Here is an 18,919-nt window from a genome sequence, read left to right on the forward strand (position 1 = left end):
AACCACTAATATTTTGTAAAATAATCAACTTACATGTTTACATGTGTATAAAATCATGATTTTTAAAGTGTTTTCATGTACATTACCACCCTTAATCTTCAAAACTAGCACATGAGAATTTACAGATGAAGAATCCAAAGATCAGGGAATTAAGTGGTTTGCCCAAGCTCATTCAGTTCATGAGAAGAGGAAATTGGGATTAAAATCTAGCTTTTCTGAGTCAATTCAGTACTCTTTCTACTATACCTTGCTGCTTCTCTGCCTATCTAGAAGAAATGATTTAAAGATGATTTTCCCAAATAGTCCAAGGTGAGACAACTGTCAAGCTACTACAGTTTATAGCAAAGTTTCGTCCAGATTATCCCCATATGCCAGCTTATGTGTAGTAGCAGTAGTAGTAGTAGTAGTAGTAGTAGTAGTAGTAGTAGTAGTAGTAGTAGTAGTAGTAGTAGTAACAAAAACTAGCATTTATGTAGCACTTACTATATCTCAGGCATTGTGCTCTCTTTTCAAACATTATTCATTTGATGTAACCCTGATAGGTGGGTACTATTATCATCCCCAATTTACAGTTCAGGAAACTGAAGCAAATAGACATTAAGTGATTTGCCCAGGGTCACACAGCTATTAAGGGTCATATTTGAATTCAGGTCTTCCTGACTTACTTAACTTCTATATGATTTTTATATAACAAGAGAGAACAGTGTCTGAGAAATGCCTCAATGATTCATCTTAATACATTTAGGAATGTATTTAATTGATCAATCAGTTTGCAATTCTGGTATAGTTTTAGTAGAATTCATTTTTTTAAATTTATCAGAAATTTCAGAGACAAGATTTTAAATATTGTTGTTTATGTTTAACTGTATTCTCTATTGTAGCTTTGAAGTAAGTCATTCTGAAATGTCCAATATAGCATTACATTTTTGGTCCTAACAATCAGGCCCTAAAAGACCTCAGTATATCCCTGGGGGAAAGAATACAAATCTAAAGAAAAATGACAATTAAACACAAAACTCTTGTGAAAAATCTTATTTTATTTTTAACTATATACTTCAACACCCTCCCCCCACCAAAACCAAAAAACAAAACATACTACACATTCCAAAAATTGCTTGTCACACTTACCAGCAACTCTACTCCAAAGAATATTCCCGACACTGTCCTCTCCGTTAACAAGGGTCCTCTGAAGCGTACAACTCCAGGAAATTTTTCTTCCCCAGATCTCAGCTGTACTTTCACAGGGCATCCCACATCTATTTGAAGGCCTTTACTTAGTCTGCTTCTGTTTTTAAACAGACTGTATCTTTCCTCACAATTGGTAATTGCCAAAAGCAATTCAGTGAATTTTTCATTTATTTCTACCACATCCTTCTCATCCACAAATAGGACTGCATGTGGCTGCTCCAAAATTTTTAATCCAATATGATTTTTCTTGCCTTTAGAAAGAGGAATTCTCGAATGCCCCAAAGAGCGATCTTGAATATATTGTCCTATACTCCCCTTTGGTACTTTAAGAATCTTTTGTTTGTCTGAAACACTGCATTCTTGAAGAAGCAAATAAAAAATCCGTTCTTCCAAAAAGGGTGAAGTAACTTTTTCTTGGCTCCATAAGCCTGAATTCATTGTGATTCTAAGTTTGAAAGATTAATTCAAGAAAAAGGAATCACTAGCATATTTGCAGTAAAATGTCTCCCCCTCCCCAACAAAAAAAAAAAAAGAAAAAAACACCTTCACTGGCAGTCTCAAGCTTTGGTTTTAGCAAACTGATATCCATTTTTCTAAAAATACTCAAATCAAAAAGCCTAGAGGACAAGCAAAAAGAAAATTTTAACTTTTTTCAACATAAACTATGATAAAAGTTATATCACTTTTATTATGATTATGAACATGTGTGTACTTGATGTTACCCTAGGAATATTTCAAATATATCCAGGAATAAAGGATTTGTACATATGTGTATTATAAATACATGTATATATACCAATACATAGGCACATATTCACATGTATTTTATAAAAGTATAATTTTGTGATTTTAAATAACTGACTAGGGAAATAAGTGGCATACCTTATTGCAACATCAAGTGGGTTAAATCCTAGTATGGTAGTACTCACAAATTCAATTTGTAAAATTCAAAGATATAGGGAAAAAATCTTGAAATCTCAAATTTACATAGAAATTTTTTCAATTTTTATTAACACAATCATCAAATTCTAAGTTTTAAAACAAGAAAACATTTAACTCTGCTAAGACTTATTAAGAGTAAACTTATTTTGACATGAAACCTATAAAAGGTTCATATATTTAAAAGAAAGCCTAACACCTGTGTTCTACAAACGTTATGTAATTAAGAGATGGCTACTAATACTATATACACTGGTTCAAGAGTTTGTAATTTTTATATGTATGTGTATGTGGAGGGAGAGAGAAGGGGCACATATGTTCATCTTGGAGCAGGGAACTCACTTTCTAAAAATCATAGAATCTGACCTGGAAAGGACATTATCTCCATTCAATTTAACTCCAGTCCCACTCTCACCCTAATTTTACATAAGAGGAAACTGAAGCCTGAAAGGTAATACGATTTACCAGAGATCACATGGCTCTTACTTCACATATTCTGAACTAACCACAACTAATTTTTTTTGTACGTCATATTTTGGTCAATGGAACATTTTACCTCTGAATCATTAGTATCATTTCTCTAATCTTAAAACATTTTATGCCTAAGCTATTTTTTTTCCATTTTTTAACAGCCATGGAACTAATTTATGTCATAAAAGGCCTCCTGGAAATTGTAAAAATATATAGCCTCATTACTATTTTATCAGGGGCTTAATTCCTAAAACATTTTTAATAGAACAAATTCGTAGGCTTTGATGAGAATAACTGTGTCTGCATATATCCTTTTTATAATAAAATGGCTGTTCAATTCCTGAGAAATAACAATTATAACAGCTAACCTGCTACTAACTAGGTCATACTACTAACATAGCACCTACACTGTGCCAGACACTGTGCTAACCTCTTTAAAAATATCATCTCATTTGATCCTTAAGACAACCCTGAGAGGCAGGTGCTATTATCCTCACTTGGCAGATGAAAAAAATGAGGAAAACAGAGGCGAAGTGGCTTGCCCAAGGTCACACAGCTAGAAAATATCTGAGGCCAAAGCTGAATTCAGGTCTTACTCATTCTAGGCCTTGTTCTCTACTCATTGTACCACCTACCTGCTCAGTATATGACTGTATCTGTTCTACTTGTGATACAAATGTCCATTTCTCTTTTCTGCATAATTTATAGTATCCCCATATTCCCCAGATCTATTCAATTCTTAACTAGGTCTTGTTTATGAAATACAATAACCAAATTTTAAAGTTCAATCAAATTAAAAAGGCCAAGCAAATTTATGCATAAAGTACTTCACTGACAAAGCACTGTCAGGTAATAAGGTACTCCTACAAGTCAATTCTCCACATAAGGGAAGCTGAAATTCTCACAAACGTATCATATAGTTCAATATCTTATTCAACAGAGTGGAAGGTACATTAAGTTAAACTTTTTGATGATGACTGGGGGTCATCTTTATGAATGAATTGTGATACCATGCTATAATGTAGTAACCAACTCAAGGACCTAATGGATATGTTGCCCATACGTCAAATGGTGGCAGATTAATTTTATTTTAGCCTCGGATTCTGCTTTTTACAGTTTTTCTATCTTCCCTTTTGACATCTGACTGTCACCTTTTGCTGCCTGCCTGCCTCTAGAAGCCAGCACTCTCTCTTTTTAATATGCAGCTTTTGAGCTATACAGAGATAGGAAGCTACATAAGGAAGCTTTCAAGCTTTGTATGAAAAACAAAAATATAAAGGCTCTGAGAGAAGGCCTGAAGAGGTTTTCCATGAATTAAAATGTATGGGTATTTTTTAGCTCATGGAATATGCTTGGAGGATCCTCTCTCTCCTGTTTTCCCTCAAGCCTCAGCATTCTCAGCTCCATGCAAACTAAGGTTACATCTCGATGAGCTGAGATTATCATTTTTAAGTGTGTGTGTGTGCATACACATACACAAATTGAAATGGATTTAAATACAGCTACTGTAGCATTTCTGGTAATGTTTTTGAAAGAAATCATGTAAATCAAGTTCAAACTTAATTGTGAAAAAACATAACATTATTTTCACTATTTTTATATACCAGGAACCTTATTTAGCATTGGCAACTATTTGTATATAAACAATGCTCATAATTTACAGTTCTTTATCTTAAACGTTTGAAGTCACAATTTGAAACTGTTTATGACAACTAATACATTAGTGACATTTAGCCAAATTAAAATATTCGGTTATTGAATTGACTATTTTGTCATTGTTGCTGGTCAGTCATTCAGTCATGTCTGACTCTTCATTACCCTGCAGATCATAGCATGCCTATGCCGTCCGTGGGTTTTTTCTGGCAAAGATACAGGAGTGGTTTGCCATTTCCTGATCCAGTAGATTAAGGCAAACAGAGGTTAAATGACTTGCCCAAGCTCACACAGGTAGTAAGTGTCTCAGCTCATATTTTAACTCAGGTCTTTCTGACTCTAGGCCCAGTGTTCTAACCACTGAACCACCTAGCTGCCTCATTGTGTCATTAGAAAACTATTAAAAATTAGTTGTATAACTATATTCTTTGCTTGGAATTTCTCAAATAGATTTGTGTCTTCGTAGGATGAGAGAGAAAAAATTATTTGAAAAATCTACAATCTATAGAAAATGGGACTGATCTACAGAAGATGAACAATCCCCAGGTACTAAGAAAATGTATTGGACAGATATTGATAAACATCACTTTTCTATTTCCACTTAGGATAATATAAGTGGGAATGAGCATATTGGAGCAGATGTTGGCAATGTGTATATATATGTATATATGTATAAAGCATTATCAAGAAAGGCTAACGTCTCTTCTAAACATTTTTAAGTAAAATTTAGGTTTGTAAGACCTGTGCTTTGCTGAACATGAAATGGGGAGAAAATGATGGCTCCAAGAATTCAGAAATCCAATAACTTTGGCAAAACACTACTTATAATCTTGGAACTATAATATGATAGAGTAATATATTAATTGCATGTTACAAATAACATATTGATTAATTTCATGCCTTCCTTACATGAAATATGGAAACAAGCAGAATACCAAGCAACACAGAGAGCTTTGTAAACTAAGAGTTTCAGGAGTTGAAGTGATAGTTTCCACTAATAAGCAATGCTAATGAAAACTGCATTAAAGTTAGGTTTAAATTGGAAAGAAAATTATTTACTGAATGTCTACCATGTTCTTGGCATGTACATAACAAAGTGGAAAATACACAGTCCAAGCTGTCACGTATACATAGTAATTGCCTTTGTTTAAAGCTAACTAGAAGTAGCCATGTTTAATACCAAGACAACCGAGAATGATAATATGCCCTTTTCTAATTTTCAAATCAATGGAGATCTGCTTCAGTAGGAGTTTCCTACCAATGAAATCATAAGTCTTTATAAAAAATAAACTAATCAAATCCCAAAGAACTTTACCTGATTTATCTGGCCATTATAGGTGATTTTTTTTCTTAAGATATCCCAAAACTAATCATGATTTATTTTATCTGAATTTGTAAATATAGCCTACCCATCTCATTACCGAAACATAGTAAATTCTTATTTTTCCAGCATTGGAAATTGGAAAGCTATGATTATTATAATATGTATACTGAGAATGAGGAATAGAGACTGGACTTGTGATTTCACTGGTATAGGGAACTCTAGAATGGGGAAACTCCCTCTAGCAAGGCAGATCTGCACCTTCTCTGTAATTTATAGTCCTAAAAGTTTCCTGGATCAATAAGAGGTGAAGTGACTCTCCAGGGTCACATAGCCAGTATGTATATATGTACCAGAGATGGAGCTCAAACCCAGGTGGTCTTTCTGGATCCAAAGCCAGCTATCTATCCACTACATCACAACTGCCTCTCAGAATGAGAGTTATCAAAAAATCATACTCAAATTACCAATTTCTAAGGAGTTAATACTTAAAATATTAACTACCCTGAAAAGAACTAATCTTTGAAGATTCTTAATATACCTCTGGATAAAGCATACTCCTTTATCCTTACTGCCACTTTCAGGCTCTCCCACTGTATTTACTTCTCAACTTTCCCCCCCTCCAAAGCTCACTCCATCCATCTATCTGTCAATAAAGTACAGATCTTTGTTGCTGTACTCTACTGATCTACAGGTCCCTTTCACTCCTTTCTCGACCAGGTCACATTCTTCCTCAGTACCCCAACTCCTAACTTTAAATTTGTGTGGACTTTGATTTACATGTTGGTGTTCCCTCAGCACCCTGACTTTCTAATTCAACTACCTTGTTAACTCTTACGACCTATATCTTCCTTTTATCTCAGCCACTTCTTGTTCAGCCACGTCCAATTCTTCATAATCCCATGGACCATAGCATGCTAGGCCCTTCTGTCCTCCACTATTTCTTCAAGTCTGTAAGTTCATGTTTATTGTTTCCATGACATTATCTATCCATTTTATCCTCTGCCATCCTTTTGCCTTCAATCTTTCCCAATACCAGGGTCTTTTCTAAAAGTCCTGTGTTCTCATCATGTGGCCAACGTATTTAAGCTTCAGTTTCAGTATTTGACCTTCCAGTAAACGGCCTGAGTTAGTTTCTTTAAATATTGACTGATTTGACTTCCTTGCAGTCCAAGGGACTCTCAAAAGTCTTCTCCAGCACTACAATTTGAAAGTGTGGATTCTGTGGCACTTAGCTTTCATTATGGTCTAACTCTCTCAGCCATACACTGCCACTAGAAAAACCACAGCTTTAATTATATGGACCTTTGTCAGAAAGGTAATGTCTCTGCTTTTTAGTATGCTGTCCAGATTTGCCTTAGCTTTCCTTCTGAGGAGCAAACATCTTTTAATTTCATAGCTGCAGATGCCACCTGCAGCACTTTGAGCACAGAAATATAAAATCTGACACTGCTTCCATTTATTCTCCCTCTATTTGCCAGGAAGTAATGGGACCAGTTGCCAAGATCTTAAGTTTTTTGACGTTAAGCTTCAAGCCAGCTTTTACACTCTCCTCTTTCACCCTCATCAAGAGGCTTCTTAATTCTCCTTCACTTTCTGCCACCAGAGTGGCATCATCTGCATAGCTATATTGTTGATATTTTTCCCAGTATCCTTAATTCTGGTTTTTGCTTCATCCCACCTGGCATTTCACATGATGTACTCTGCATATAAGTTAAATAAATGAGGTGACAATACACAGCCTTGTCGTACTCCTTTCTCAATCTTAAACCCATCAGTTGTTCCATGCTGGGTTCTTCCTGTTGCTTCTTGGCCCACCTATAGATTCCTCAAGAGACAAATAAGATGATCTAGTACTCCCATCTCTTTGAGGACTTGCCACATTTTGTTGTGATCCACAAAATCAAAGGCTTTTTAGTGTAGTCAATGAAGCAGAAGTAGATGTTTTTCTGGAACTCCTTTGCTTTCTCCATAATTCAGCAACGTTAGCAATTTGGTCTCTAGTTCCTTTGCTTCTTCGAAAACCAGCTTGCTCTTCTGATAATTCTTTGTTCATATATTGCTGAAGCCTACCTTACAGAATCTTAACTATACCCTTGTTTGGTGTGTGAAATGACTGCAACTATTTGATAATTTGAATATTCTTTGGTATTGCTCTTCTTTAGGATTGGAATGTAAACTGATCTTTTCTAATCCAATGACCACTGTTGAGTTTTCCAAATTTGCTAACATATTGAATGCAGCACTTTAACAGCACCATCTTTTAGGATTTTAAATAGCTCAGCTGGAATTCCATCACCTCCACTAGCCTTAGCAATGCTTCCTAAGGCTCAGTCATAGGGATAATCTATTACCCATAACTATACGCCCTTCATGATCCTGAACTCTGAAATATCTCTCTCTGATCATAACTTCTTGTTCTTCTAGCTCTTCCTCTACCTTATTCCTCCTAAATATGTTTAACCTCATCATGACCTCTAATCTCTCTACCTCCTCTTCCTGTTTTCCCAATCTATTAGCCCTGCTCATTTCTCACTTTCCATCCTTCACTATCTTGATAAGAGTAATTATCTTCTACTCTTGAATTCCTCACTCCCTCTTTCTAGGACCATTCAGGCCTTGCCAATCCTCAAAAGTGGATTAACCCTACAGTCTTCTTCTCTCCTACTCCAACACTGATGAGCTCAATAGGAGGAAGCCAAGCAAGTACTAGGTTCACTCTCACCAAATCCATGATCTCAACTGAATAATCACTGCTACTTAGCAATCCACAACCTACAGTTTTTGATACTGTTAACCACTCCCTCCCTCCTAAATATCTCTTTCTTCCTTGGCTTCCAAGAAACTGTTCTCTCTTGGTTTTTCAACTACTTGTCTGGGGCAAGTGTGGGTTTCCCCATGGGTTCAATGATCATCAATATGCACTTGACTTATAAATCTATATATCTAGCCCTGACCTCTCGCCTAAATTCCAGGAACCCACATGTACGGTTGGCAGTTGACAGTAACCACCCAGATGTCCTGTCAGAATCTAAAATGCAACACCTCCAAAATGGAACTAATTATCTTCCCCCTACCCCCATCTCCTTCCAAATTATTTCCACTGAGAGTACCATCATTCTTCTAGTCACCCTGATTTACAAACTCCAGGTCACTCTTTGCTCTTCCCACGGTATCCAATCAATTAACAAGTCTTATAGAGGTTACATCATTGTCTCTCACATCTGTCCCTCTTCTCCATTCATACTAGTTCAGGTTCTCATAACCTCTTGTCTCTTATATTCCATGCTTCTTGAGTCTTCCTTTCTAATCAATCTTTCACAAAGTAGCTACAATAATCTTCCTAAGGCAAGGTCTAATCATGTCACTACTCTGCTAAAAAATCTTCAGTAGCTCCTTATTTCCTCTAAGATAAAAAATAAAAATTCCTCCACTTAGCAACTGACACCCTCTACAATCTAGTTCCAATCTATCTTTTCAAACATTGCTATTACTCCCCTATACGTATTTTAATGTACCAGGCAAACTAGACTACTAGTTCTTCCCTGAACTTCCATACCTTCACATGGGCTATCCCTACCCAACCCCTCTCTGCCCCAAATGCTTCAAAAACAGAATTTTTACTTTCATTCAAAACTCAACTGAGGGGCTACCTCCTACACAAAGCCTTATAAAATCACCCCAGTTAAGTGGTTCCTAGCTCCTCAAATTACCTTATATTTATTCACCTGTGAACATGATATATTCATCCCAAAAGAATGTAAGCTCCCTGTGACAAGACATTTTTGCTTTTGTATTCCCAGCAGCAAGGATCTTAATAAATGTTTACCCAAGTTAAATTGAAGCATCAATTATTGGAAAAGACCTGTGAAAACACTAATTATTTGAGTTTGCTTGTAGATTCTAACCAAATAGGGATTTACTATACATGGGTATGTAAGTTTAGAGGACACAAATATTTACTTTACCTCCTAATGACCTGGGAATACAATACAGCCAAAAAATATTTTATATACTAAATACCAATGAAAACTTCAGCAAGTTCTAAACCATATCAGATAGCAAAATTAACATCATCAATTAGCTGAATCACTATTTGTACATATTATTAAAGTGTCAATATCTACCTTATCTAGAAGATACAATGTCATTTTGATTCTCAGGTTATTAGCACATACAGTTCATAAGAATCTCACTGAAGAAACAAAGCCAGTTTTGAAACTCAACAACTTTGTGCTTCTCCTAAGGTATACTAGTTCTTAAAAGCACTGACGGCTATCCATTCTTTATCAGATTTCAGAATCACTACATACTGTACTAAATTACTGTTCCAGATTATAATTATCAAACAGAAAGGAAAGCCAATGAGATCTCTTTCAAACTCTTCTATATAATACAAAACAACCAACTATCACTTTAAGAAAGAATCTCTTTCTCTACAAGGAGAAACTTTCATATTCTTAAGCAAGCTAAAATTTGACTTACCAAGAAAAAGTTTTTTACGTTTCATGACTGGGGAGGAATCCTTATGCTGTTTAAAATCTCACCCCAACTTATATACTGACACAAACATATGTGAAAATATCAAAACAGAAATGTTATAAGCAATCCTAATATATGAAAATCTATAGTTACAAAAAAAATTTAAATTAGGGATTTTTTTTTACAAAATAAAACAAAAAAGAGTTTTTTATACATGGCAAGCACTCCCAACACAATTAAAATGGAATTTGGTTTACATGTAACTTTACAGGGAGGTCTATGTAGCAAAAAGCAAAATGTACCTGTAATATGATCCTTTAAATCATCTTTATTTGCTATATCCTAAGCAGTTCCCTTTGTCCTTAAGCCTTCTCTTCTATTTCTCTTCCTAAGAAGGGCATAAATTGTTGCCAACTTCATGATTCTATAAGAATAGCAGTGTGACCTGCATGATCCATCTAAACTCTACATGTAAATACACGGACAAACATCCAGCCAAGTCCTTTCTATTCCCAGCTCTATACTCTTCCCTCCAAAAAATATAAAGAATATTAGAAAAGAGACATATTTCTAGACCACAGAGAAAGTTTAAGTACTAGCCACTACCACTGAAAGTGCTTCCCTTATCTCCAATGCTATGACAGAAAGTAAATGTTGGTTCCTCTCCAAAACACTTTGTATCCAAATAGGTCATGTTAATGGGACTTAGTTTTTTTCTGAATTCATAAAAATTCATGGAATGTTACTCAACCAATTTTTACTTCACACTTTTACTGTCTCACAAAAGGCAGAAAGATAAGGAGAATATAAGATTCCATTGTATTTATTTATTTATTGACTATGAAAAAACATTCGATTCAGAAGAATAAAATACTACCTGGCAGGACCTTTTAAAAGGTGCCTCCCATGTCCATGCAAAAATCATTCCTTGGAATGTAATAGATTCTCTGGAAAATGACAGAAATAACCCAGTTCAATGACCTTCTGAAAATAAACTTCAGGTGAGGTATAAAACATGGAAATGTAAGCTCACCAGAAGTATTCATCACTGTGATGGAGGAGATCCAGTACAAGAGTCCAGGTCCAAGTTTCCCTAAGGAAGGTGGGTCCTCAGATAAAGATGGCACTGTATTAATTACATCAACTATCAAGACAGTGAAAGTCTCCAAGAAGAAATCTGAAATCACTCAAAAGAGTTTGGCCAGACCACCTACAGAAAAGACCAAATGGATAAAGACTGCCCATTGCCTTGACTTCAACATGCATCTACTAAATGGGCACTCTATAGAGCTTGTCCAATAGTATATATAATTAGGAAAGAAAGTACAGATGGCTAATGAACTGTGCCCAGAGTTGAAAAGAACAGAATAGGCTGGATTGCTTTCAAGGAGACTGCACACTTTTACTGACCCCAAGCTTCCCATAACAGCAAGGGCCCGTTTTCAATACAAACATTTAATCAGTGTGTCTGTACAGTGTAATGAGATTTGTGCTGAAGGAAAAAAAATATTAATACTGTATATTGGGTTTTAGACAAATCTACCAGGAAAATTTTTTTCCTAATTTTACATTAATCTAATATCCAAGTAATTTCTGGCAGAGAAAGACAAAGAAACAGACAGAGAGACAGAGAAAGAGAAAGACAGAGACAGAGAGAGAGAGATACACATTGGCCCACTTCCCCACTGCCTTCTGACAAGACTCTTACCCAAGATGACTTGAGGCAACATTTATAGCAATCTTGAACAAGAAAAAGATCATATGTAAAAATAGTTTTGTGTTAGCATTCCAAAACAGATGAATAATAAAATTACTATTCAGTTCCTTAGTCGATCACTCCTAGAGTAAACAAATAGACCTCCTCCCTTCAGTGCTTCCATTTCCTTTTTTCTCACTCTTTTTAACTTCAACTTTATCATCCAATTGAAAGTGCTCTCTCCAAAGTTACCAAGTACCTCTTAATGGCCAAATCTCAGGGCCTTTTCTCAATTCTCATCCTTCTTGACCTCTCTGTAGCCTCTGACACTGTCCATCAACCTGTTCTTGACACTCTCTTCCCTACAGGTTTTTCTGACACTGCTCTCTCCTGGTTCTTCTTCTACCTGTCTGACCATTCTTCAGTCTCCTTTCCAGGATCTTCATCCAGGTCATGCCTCTAACTATGGCTGTCCCCCAAGGCTCTGGTTTTGGGCCCTCTTCATTGCTCAGTGATATCATCAGCTCCCAGGAATTCAATTATACTGTCTCTTTGTCTCTCTCTCCACATAAAAACATGTACATTTATATAAATATATATATATATATATATTTTATATTTCATACACACACACATGATTCTTAGATCTATTTATTCATCCCTACCCTCTCCTGACTTCTATCCTCCCATCTTCTGAGATATTGAATAGATAACATAAATTCTACATGTCCAAATCTTTCCCCTAAAATTCTCCCCTCTTCCTAACTTCCCTATTACCTCCATTCTCCCAGTCACCCAGATTCACAACTGAGGTGCCCTCCCCAATTCTTCACTCTCTTCCACCTCCCATAACCAATCTGTTGCCAAGTACTATTCATTCTAACTTTGCAACATCTCTCTTATGTACGTCCCCTTCTCTCCTCTGACAATACCACAAACCTGGTAGCAATTTTATCACTTCAAGCTATACTATTTTCAATAGTCTGTTGATTAGTCTCTCTGACCCAAATCTCTCCCCACTCCAATCCATTCTCCATCCATTCAGCTATCAAAGAGATCTTCCTAAACTCCAGTGGTTCCTTATTACCTTAAGTATCAAATATAAAATTTTCTGTTTGGTTTTTAAAGGCCTTCATGATTTGGCTCCCTGTTACCTTTCCAGTCTTCTTACACTTTATTCCCCACCAGCCCCACCACCCACCCACACACACACACACACACTCTGGGCATTTTCAATGACCCATCCCTGAAACTCAATCCCTTCTCCTCTCTACCTCCTATCTTCCCTGGCTTCTTCCAGTCTCAGCTGAAATCCCACCTTCTGCAAGAAGCTTTTTTCAATCCTGCTTAACGCTAGTGTTCACCCTCTGTCGATTATCTCCAACTTATCTTTAATATAACTTATTTGTACATAGCTGTTTTCAGGTTAGACTGTGAGCTCCTTGACAGCAGAAACTGTTTTTCCCTTTTTTTGTTTCCCCAGTGCTTAGCACAGTGCCTGGCAAATAATAAGTGATTATATTAAATGCTTGTTTACTAGATGTAATCTTTTCTGAAAGGAGAAACATGAGTCAAAGCATCAGTCCTTGGATGGACAAAGAGTATACTGCCCTTAGATGGGTCAAACATTTCTGGTGGATGGGAAGGCAATGATCTAACAAGAGATATTCTGTATTCAATCATTTGACTACCACACTAAGAAAGCAGAGAAGTTTGGAAAGGGTTTAGACTAGAGAAATTTTATTTCTCAATATTTCTAGAGAATCCTAAAAAGCATTTAATTATGCTTCCAAACTTGGAATACCACTGCATCCCAAGAACTATAGATAAGCATTACACAGAGAGCAATGAAAAAGCCTATGATAGGCATGAATGAGCAGGTTGTAATGTATAACCAAGGAAGAACTCTGAAGAAGAATAGGAGTAAAGGATATCATCAAAGAATTGTATTACAGAAAGAAAAGATGGCCTGGTCATGTCTCAAGAACAAATGATCCACTAGTACTCTTATAATGTCACGGAAAGGCCTATAGCATGTTTGACAGTCCCCCTGCAGTGAACTTTTAAGACAACATGGATGAGAGTCACAGAGGATGAATGAGCATGGAATTGATTTTGAGCTAAATCATTAAAGGGAACTTCTGAATCAATATCATAGATTCATTTGACTATGATGTCTAATGATTTTGGTTGTTTTGTACATCAAAATCAGTTATATTTGATAGCCATAAAAATATGAAGAGTGATGTCATCACTAATTATTGTTCTACTAATGCTTTATTACTGTGTAAGGAAAAAACAATGTTGCTTTACTTGTCATATATTAGAAGAAAAAATTTAATTTTGACATCCATGTTAAACTGCTTTTCCTGGATCATTTCATTTAATCCTTTTAAAATGGCATAGATTGTGTGTCAATATCAAAAACACAAACAACTCAGAATACAGTATAAATAAGAAAAAATAGTGACATTAATCAAGTGATGAATAGGATAATAACTTTATTCTCCCTTCTTCACTCTCATCTTTCTTGTCATCAAATATAAGTCCAGTCTTGACAGATGAAATCATTGAAATCATTATGATTTTTAAAAGAAAACATGATGCACATGTTATCTGACTTTTTTAAATGTATTTAGCAATTACAGTGATTTTTTCCCTTCTAAAAAAAAATACTATTTGTTATATAAAATGGCCCTCTAGGAGAATGGGATAAGAAACAAAAGATATCAATAAAAACTTATATTAAAAAAAGATGAAAGCATGAGCCTTGGCCTTGTCAAATCTTATAAAAACTACACCAAAGGGAATGTGTTATTTGCTGAAATTTTCCAGGATTTTGCAACAGAACATAAGTGTTTTGGGTTTCAAAAGTTCTTGAAGACCATTTTCTCCTGATAATGTACTAGTGCAAATCCACCCACTATATACTGAAGAACAGCAAGCTAATCCTCAGAGCCATTACTTCTACCTAGGGTGTGAGGGGGTGCAGAAAAGTAACACTTGAACAAATTCCCTCTTTCAGCCCCTGAAACACATTAAGGACATTTCATTTTTTCCCCTAGAAACCACAGCCTAGAAAATTAACAATCTTATGTCACATACAGACTTTTCAGTCAAAAAGCAAGGTAATGAGTTATTTTTGGCTGAACTTGGGGGAAGGGAACTAGGATAAGAACAATCAACTGTCTTAAAAATGCAAAAGCAACAGAGTTGTACACAAGTACAAAGAACGTGTCATTGTACATCAAACATTCATGAGCAGCATTCTCTGGAATGCAAATTTACAATTCTTGTTTTCCATCCTCCACATCACTGCTATATAAATATCCTAAAGGTCAGGTCTGGCCATGTCACTCTTCTAATCAAGAAGCTTTAGTGAATCCCCACTACCTTTAGGATAAAATACAAACTCCTCTGTTTGCCATTTAAAGATATTTACAATCTCGCTCTGGCCTATTTTTCCAAGCTAATAACATCATTCCCTTTTATTCATTCTACATTCTAGCAAAACAGGCCTAGACTCCATTTCTTGCCTCTGTGCCTTTACACATGCTATCCTCCATACCTGAAATGCTCTCTTTCCTCTGCCTCTCAGAACCTGCTAGCTCCTTTAGTTCATTTCTCCCAGGTTGCAATCTGGACTCCAACATGCTTCCAAGCAAGGTACCTTCCTTTGCACCACTCCCTCTTTTTCAGCTTCCTTTTGTGTACTGTCTTTACTCATTAGGATGTGGTTGTTTTGTTTTGGTTTTTTTTTTTTAAGTCTATTCCTAAAGGAAAGGGACTGTCTTTTCTTTTTGCTTGTATCTCTATTCTCAGTGCTTAGCACACTGGCTGACACACTGACTGACTCCTTTCGGTGTCACTTTCTTCAAGAAGCATTTCCCTTATCCTCCTCCCTCATTTTACATTTATCCTATATTTACATATCTGTACATATACTGAATACCCCTAGTAGAAAGCCCTTCTTAGAGATGAGACTGTTTCATTTTTTGAGACAGTGTTTGTATCTCCACTGCCCAGAATATACAGTAGGTGTATAATAAATTGTACTGATTGACTTGGATCTATGTCTGTTAACCACCAGAGCATTTATTATTAAAGGAAAAGAGAGATACCTTCTGTCCACAGAGAATTTTTCAACTAAAGAACTCCAAGTGGTTGTGTAACAGCATCCTCACCCTGAGGATGGGGAAACTGAAACAGAAAGGAGAATAAATCAGCAAGAAACAGCAGCAGAATGGGTAATCCTTTACTTCCCTGGGCCTCAGCTACCTCATTTGCAAAGTGATCATGACCAAGAGAGTTCTTAACCTTTTTTGTCCTGGACCCCCTTTGGCATAGCACTCTGGTGAACCCTATAGACCCCTTATCAGAATAAGGCTTTATCGTCTGCTTTCATAATTGCAGGAAATGCTAAATTTCAGTTAGAAGTTAGTGAAACCAAAGGTGTGTCTGTCATTTGTCCCCCATTCAAGTTCACGGACACCCTGAAATTTATTCCTGGACCTCTTGAGGGGTCGTGAACCCCAAGTTTTAGAATCCCTGAAGTCTCTTCCAGCTCTAAATCCTATGAACCTCCAACCCTCATTGCTCTTCCTACCACCCCTATCGCCCATTATCCCACAGGAGGGAGGGAATTAAGCATTAGTTTGAGCCCATCTAGAAGTCTCTGGGTCCCAAAGGTGAACACTGGCTCCCTGGCAGACTACCAACCAGCCCAGTGCCTCAGTTTACCGCCCCTTCCTCAAGAGGAAGGAGTTCGTGATTTATGACATTCCTCCTCAGGGGCTCCCCCATCCCTGCCCCCTGGTGGAAGGGGGTGCCCCAGGGCACCGGTGGAGCAGCGGCCGTTAGTCGAAGTTTGGGATCCCTCCCCCCGGGGAGGCCGGGCCCGGCAGGCCTCGCTGGGGGCGACGTGAGTCTGCGGGGCTGACGAGTGACGTCTGCGGGGCCGGCGAGGCCCAGATAACGGGCCGGGACCGGGAGCACGGACGAGGCATGCGGCGGTGCCGGGGGCGTCGGAGGAGTGAGGGGAAGGCGCCCGAGGAGTCTTGCCTGCCCAACCCCGGCCCAGAGGCGCCAGCGCCGCCCGTCATTTGCTCACCTGAAGGCAACAGGTCCGACCAGGCTGGAGCCCGGTTCCCAATCCTGCGGCCCCCGGCTCCTGAGGCCAAAAGTCGTCGCAGCCGCCACCGACTATTTACCTCGGGGAGACGCGCGGCCCCGCGCAACCGAACCTGATACCTGGGCCCGCCCCCGCCGGCTCCGCCTCCAAGCCGGAGAGAAGGAAGGGAGGGAGTGGTAGTGGGTGGGGGGGGGAAGTGGCATGAGAACCAATAGTGACCCGAACGGTTCCAGCGCGCGCCAGGATTGGTCCTCCTCGTGACAGCCTCTCCACCAATGGCTGCCGGTCCAGCTCGGTTCTCAGGGACTTTCCGCTCCGTCAAGCTCGGTCGAGCCAAAGTGGGGGTGGGGGAGGGCTAAGAGAGGAAGACGCAAGAGAGGGCGGGGACGGGAAGAGTGACGTGAGCGCTCTCTGGTTGGCTGTCTGGCAGCAGGCCTCGAGCCATCATTGGCTATGAGATGGGAGGAGGTGGAGCACTACCGGTCCCAGTCGTCTCTGGGCCTCAGCTGTCAAAACGCCTTACTGAACTGGGTAGGGCAGGGTCCATGGTCTTTGCGTGGTAAGATTTGGGAAAGAGGCCAGAGCTCACGCCCGGGCTTGAGCTGGGAGTCAGGACTCCTGAAATGCAGCTTTAGCCTGGAGTCCCGAAATAACGCTATGCCCTTAGCCCTGGACCATCGAGTTTCCCAGTCCCTCTCAGCCCTGTGCCTCAGTTTCCCCTTCTGAATGGGGCTGAAGGGAAGTTTGGCTGCTATCCCAGAAGCCACCCACTAGTCATTGCGGGGTGCCAAATTTAGGTTATAGAGGAGGAGAAGGTATTGCCACACATTTAATTCATCCTTCCTGGCCAACAGCCAGGGCTTATGGTTTAGTTAAGGATCTTTCAATTAGAAGAGAGGTTTTTAATTCCCAAGTGAGCTCAAAAATATTTAAGGAAGTGATTTTTTAACTTAGTAGTGAAGGTTCTCAGTACACTAGATTCTTGTTAATTAATTCTTTCTCTGACAAATTAAGTACCAATTATGAAAGAGGATGAATAATACTCAAAGGAGGGAGGTGGAAGGGGAAGGGTCTTAATCATGACATAAATTCTCCCTGTGGAAAATGACTTGTTCCTAAGGGTCTGTGGGATTCTTCCTAAGAGGTAACAGCACAAAGGCGTGTGGAGGTGCCAATAACTAATTACTTGTAGAATGACTATCATTCACTATGGTCCTCCCCAGGAACTCATCCAGGTACAAAAGTGATGCCATTGTGGTACCCGTACTGGAAGCTTTTCTAATTTCATATTATCTGCTGGCACTTGTGCCTCCTTGGCATAGACTTTAAGAACCTGGTATCACAGACTTTCAGGATTCTTTAGGGACCAATACAAGACCCATCTTCAAACAGCCTTCCCTGATTATTCCAATTCCCAAAGTGCTATCCCCTCTCTGGTATACTTCTGTAATTGTTTTATTGATATCATTTCCCAAACAAGATCAGCCCCTCCCACAGCAGAAGGCTGTGTCTCCTGCTTATTTGTTCTTTTCACAACACCTAGCGCAGGTCTAGGTAGATGATAGATGGTCTAGCCACGATACCTTCTGCTTTCATGAAATGTGCTCCACATCTACTCATTTTAGTGATATGACTATTCAGCTTCCCATTACTATACCGGGAAGCTCAAGAATATTTAGCTTTTCCATCTGATCCCAGCAAAGAATGAATAACAGAAAACTGTGGGCAATTGTCTAAGAGGAAATTGTTAAATGTATGATTACAAATGTATGATTACAAATTTCTTGTCTATTCTCAGCTCCCTAAAGTGTATAAGATCCCTGTTTGTTTGTTTTTTTCCCTGTGGAGAACCTATTAAATTAGGGAGGCTGGTACCTATTATAAAGCTACTGAGAATCTTCATTTTCATTCAGAAAAGGCAAGAGAGGGTTTTTTCCAGAATGAGAAGCCGTGTCATTTTCATTTAACATTTGACAGCCAGGGTTTTGTGAATGAGAAAAAGTCTCATGTGGGCTCTTGTTTCCCAATACCTTTTCTA

At 38.2% G+C, this 18,919-nt stretch overlaps 1 protein-coding gene across 1 annotated transcript in view; it reads right to left on the bottom strand.

Moving 5' to 3' along the window:
- CYLD (CYLD lysine 63 deubiquitinase) overlaps nucleotides 1-17,028 on the bottom strand; it is a 68,620-nt gene extending 51,592 nt beyond the window's left edge. The window contains exons 1-3 of the mRNA XM_020985169.2: nucleotides 16,861-17,028; nucleotides 15,872-15,950; nucleotides 1,129-1,633 (exon numbers count right to left, since the gene is read on the bottom strand). Of these exons, the coding sequence (XP_020840828.1) occupies nucleotides 1,129-1,626 (498 nt within the window). The 5' untranslated portion in view covers nucleotides 1,627-1,633; nucleotides 15,872-15,950; nucleotides 16,861-17,028. The remainder of the gene's footprint in view (nucleotides 1-1,128; nucleotides 1,634-15,871; nucleotides 15,951-16,860) is intronic.
- Between the last annotated feature and the right edge of the window lie 1,891 nt (nucleotides 17,029-18,919).

Source organism: Phascolarctos cinereus, unplaced genomic scaffold, assembly GCF_003287225.1.
Source record: "Phascolarctos cinereus isolate Bilbo 61053 unplaced genomic scaffold, phaCin_HiC Scaffold_2;HRSCAF=192, whole genome shotgun sequence".
Taxonomy (NCBI): domain Eukaryota; kingdom Metazoa; phylum Chordata; class Mammalia; order Diprotodontia; family Phascolarctidae; genus Phascolarctos; species Phascolarctos cinereus.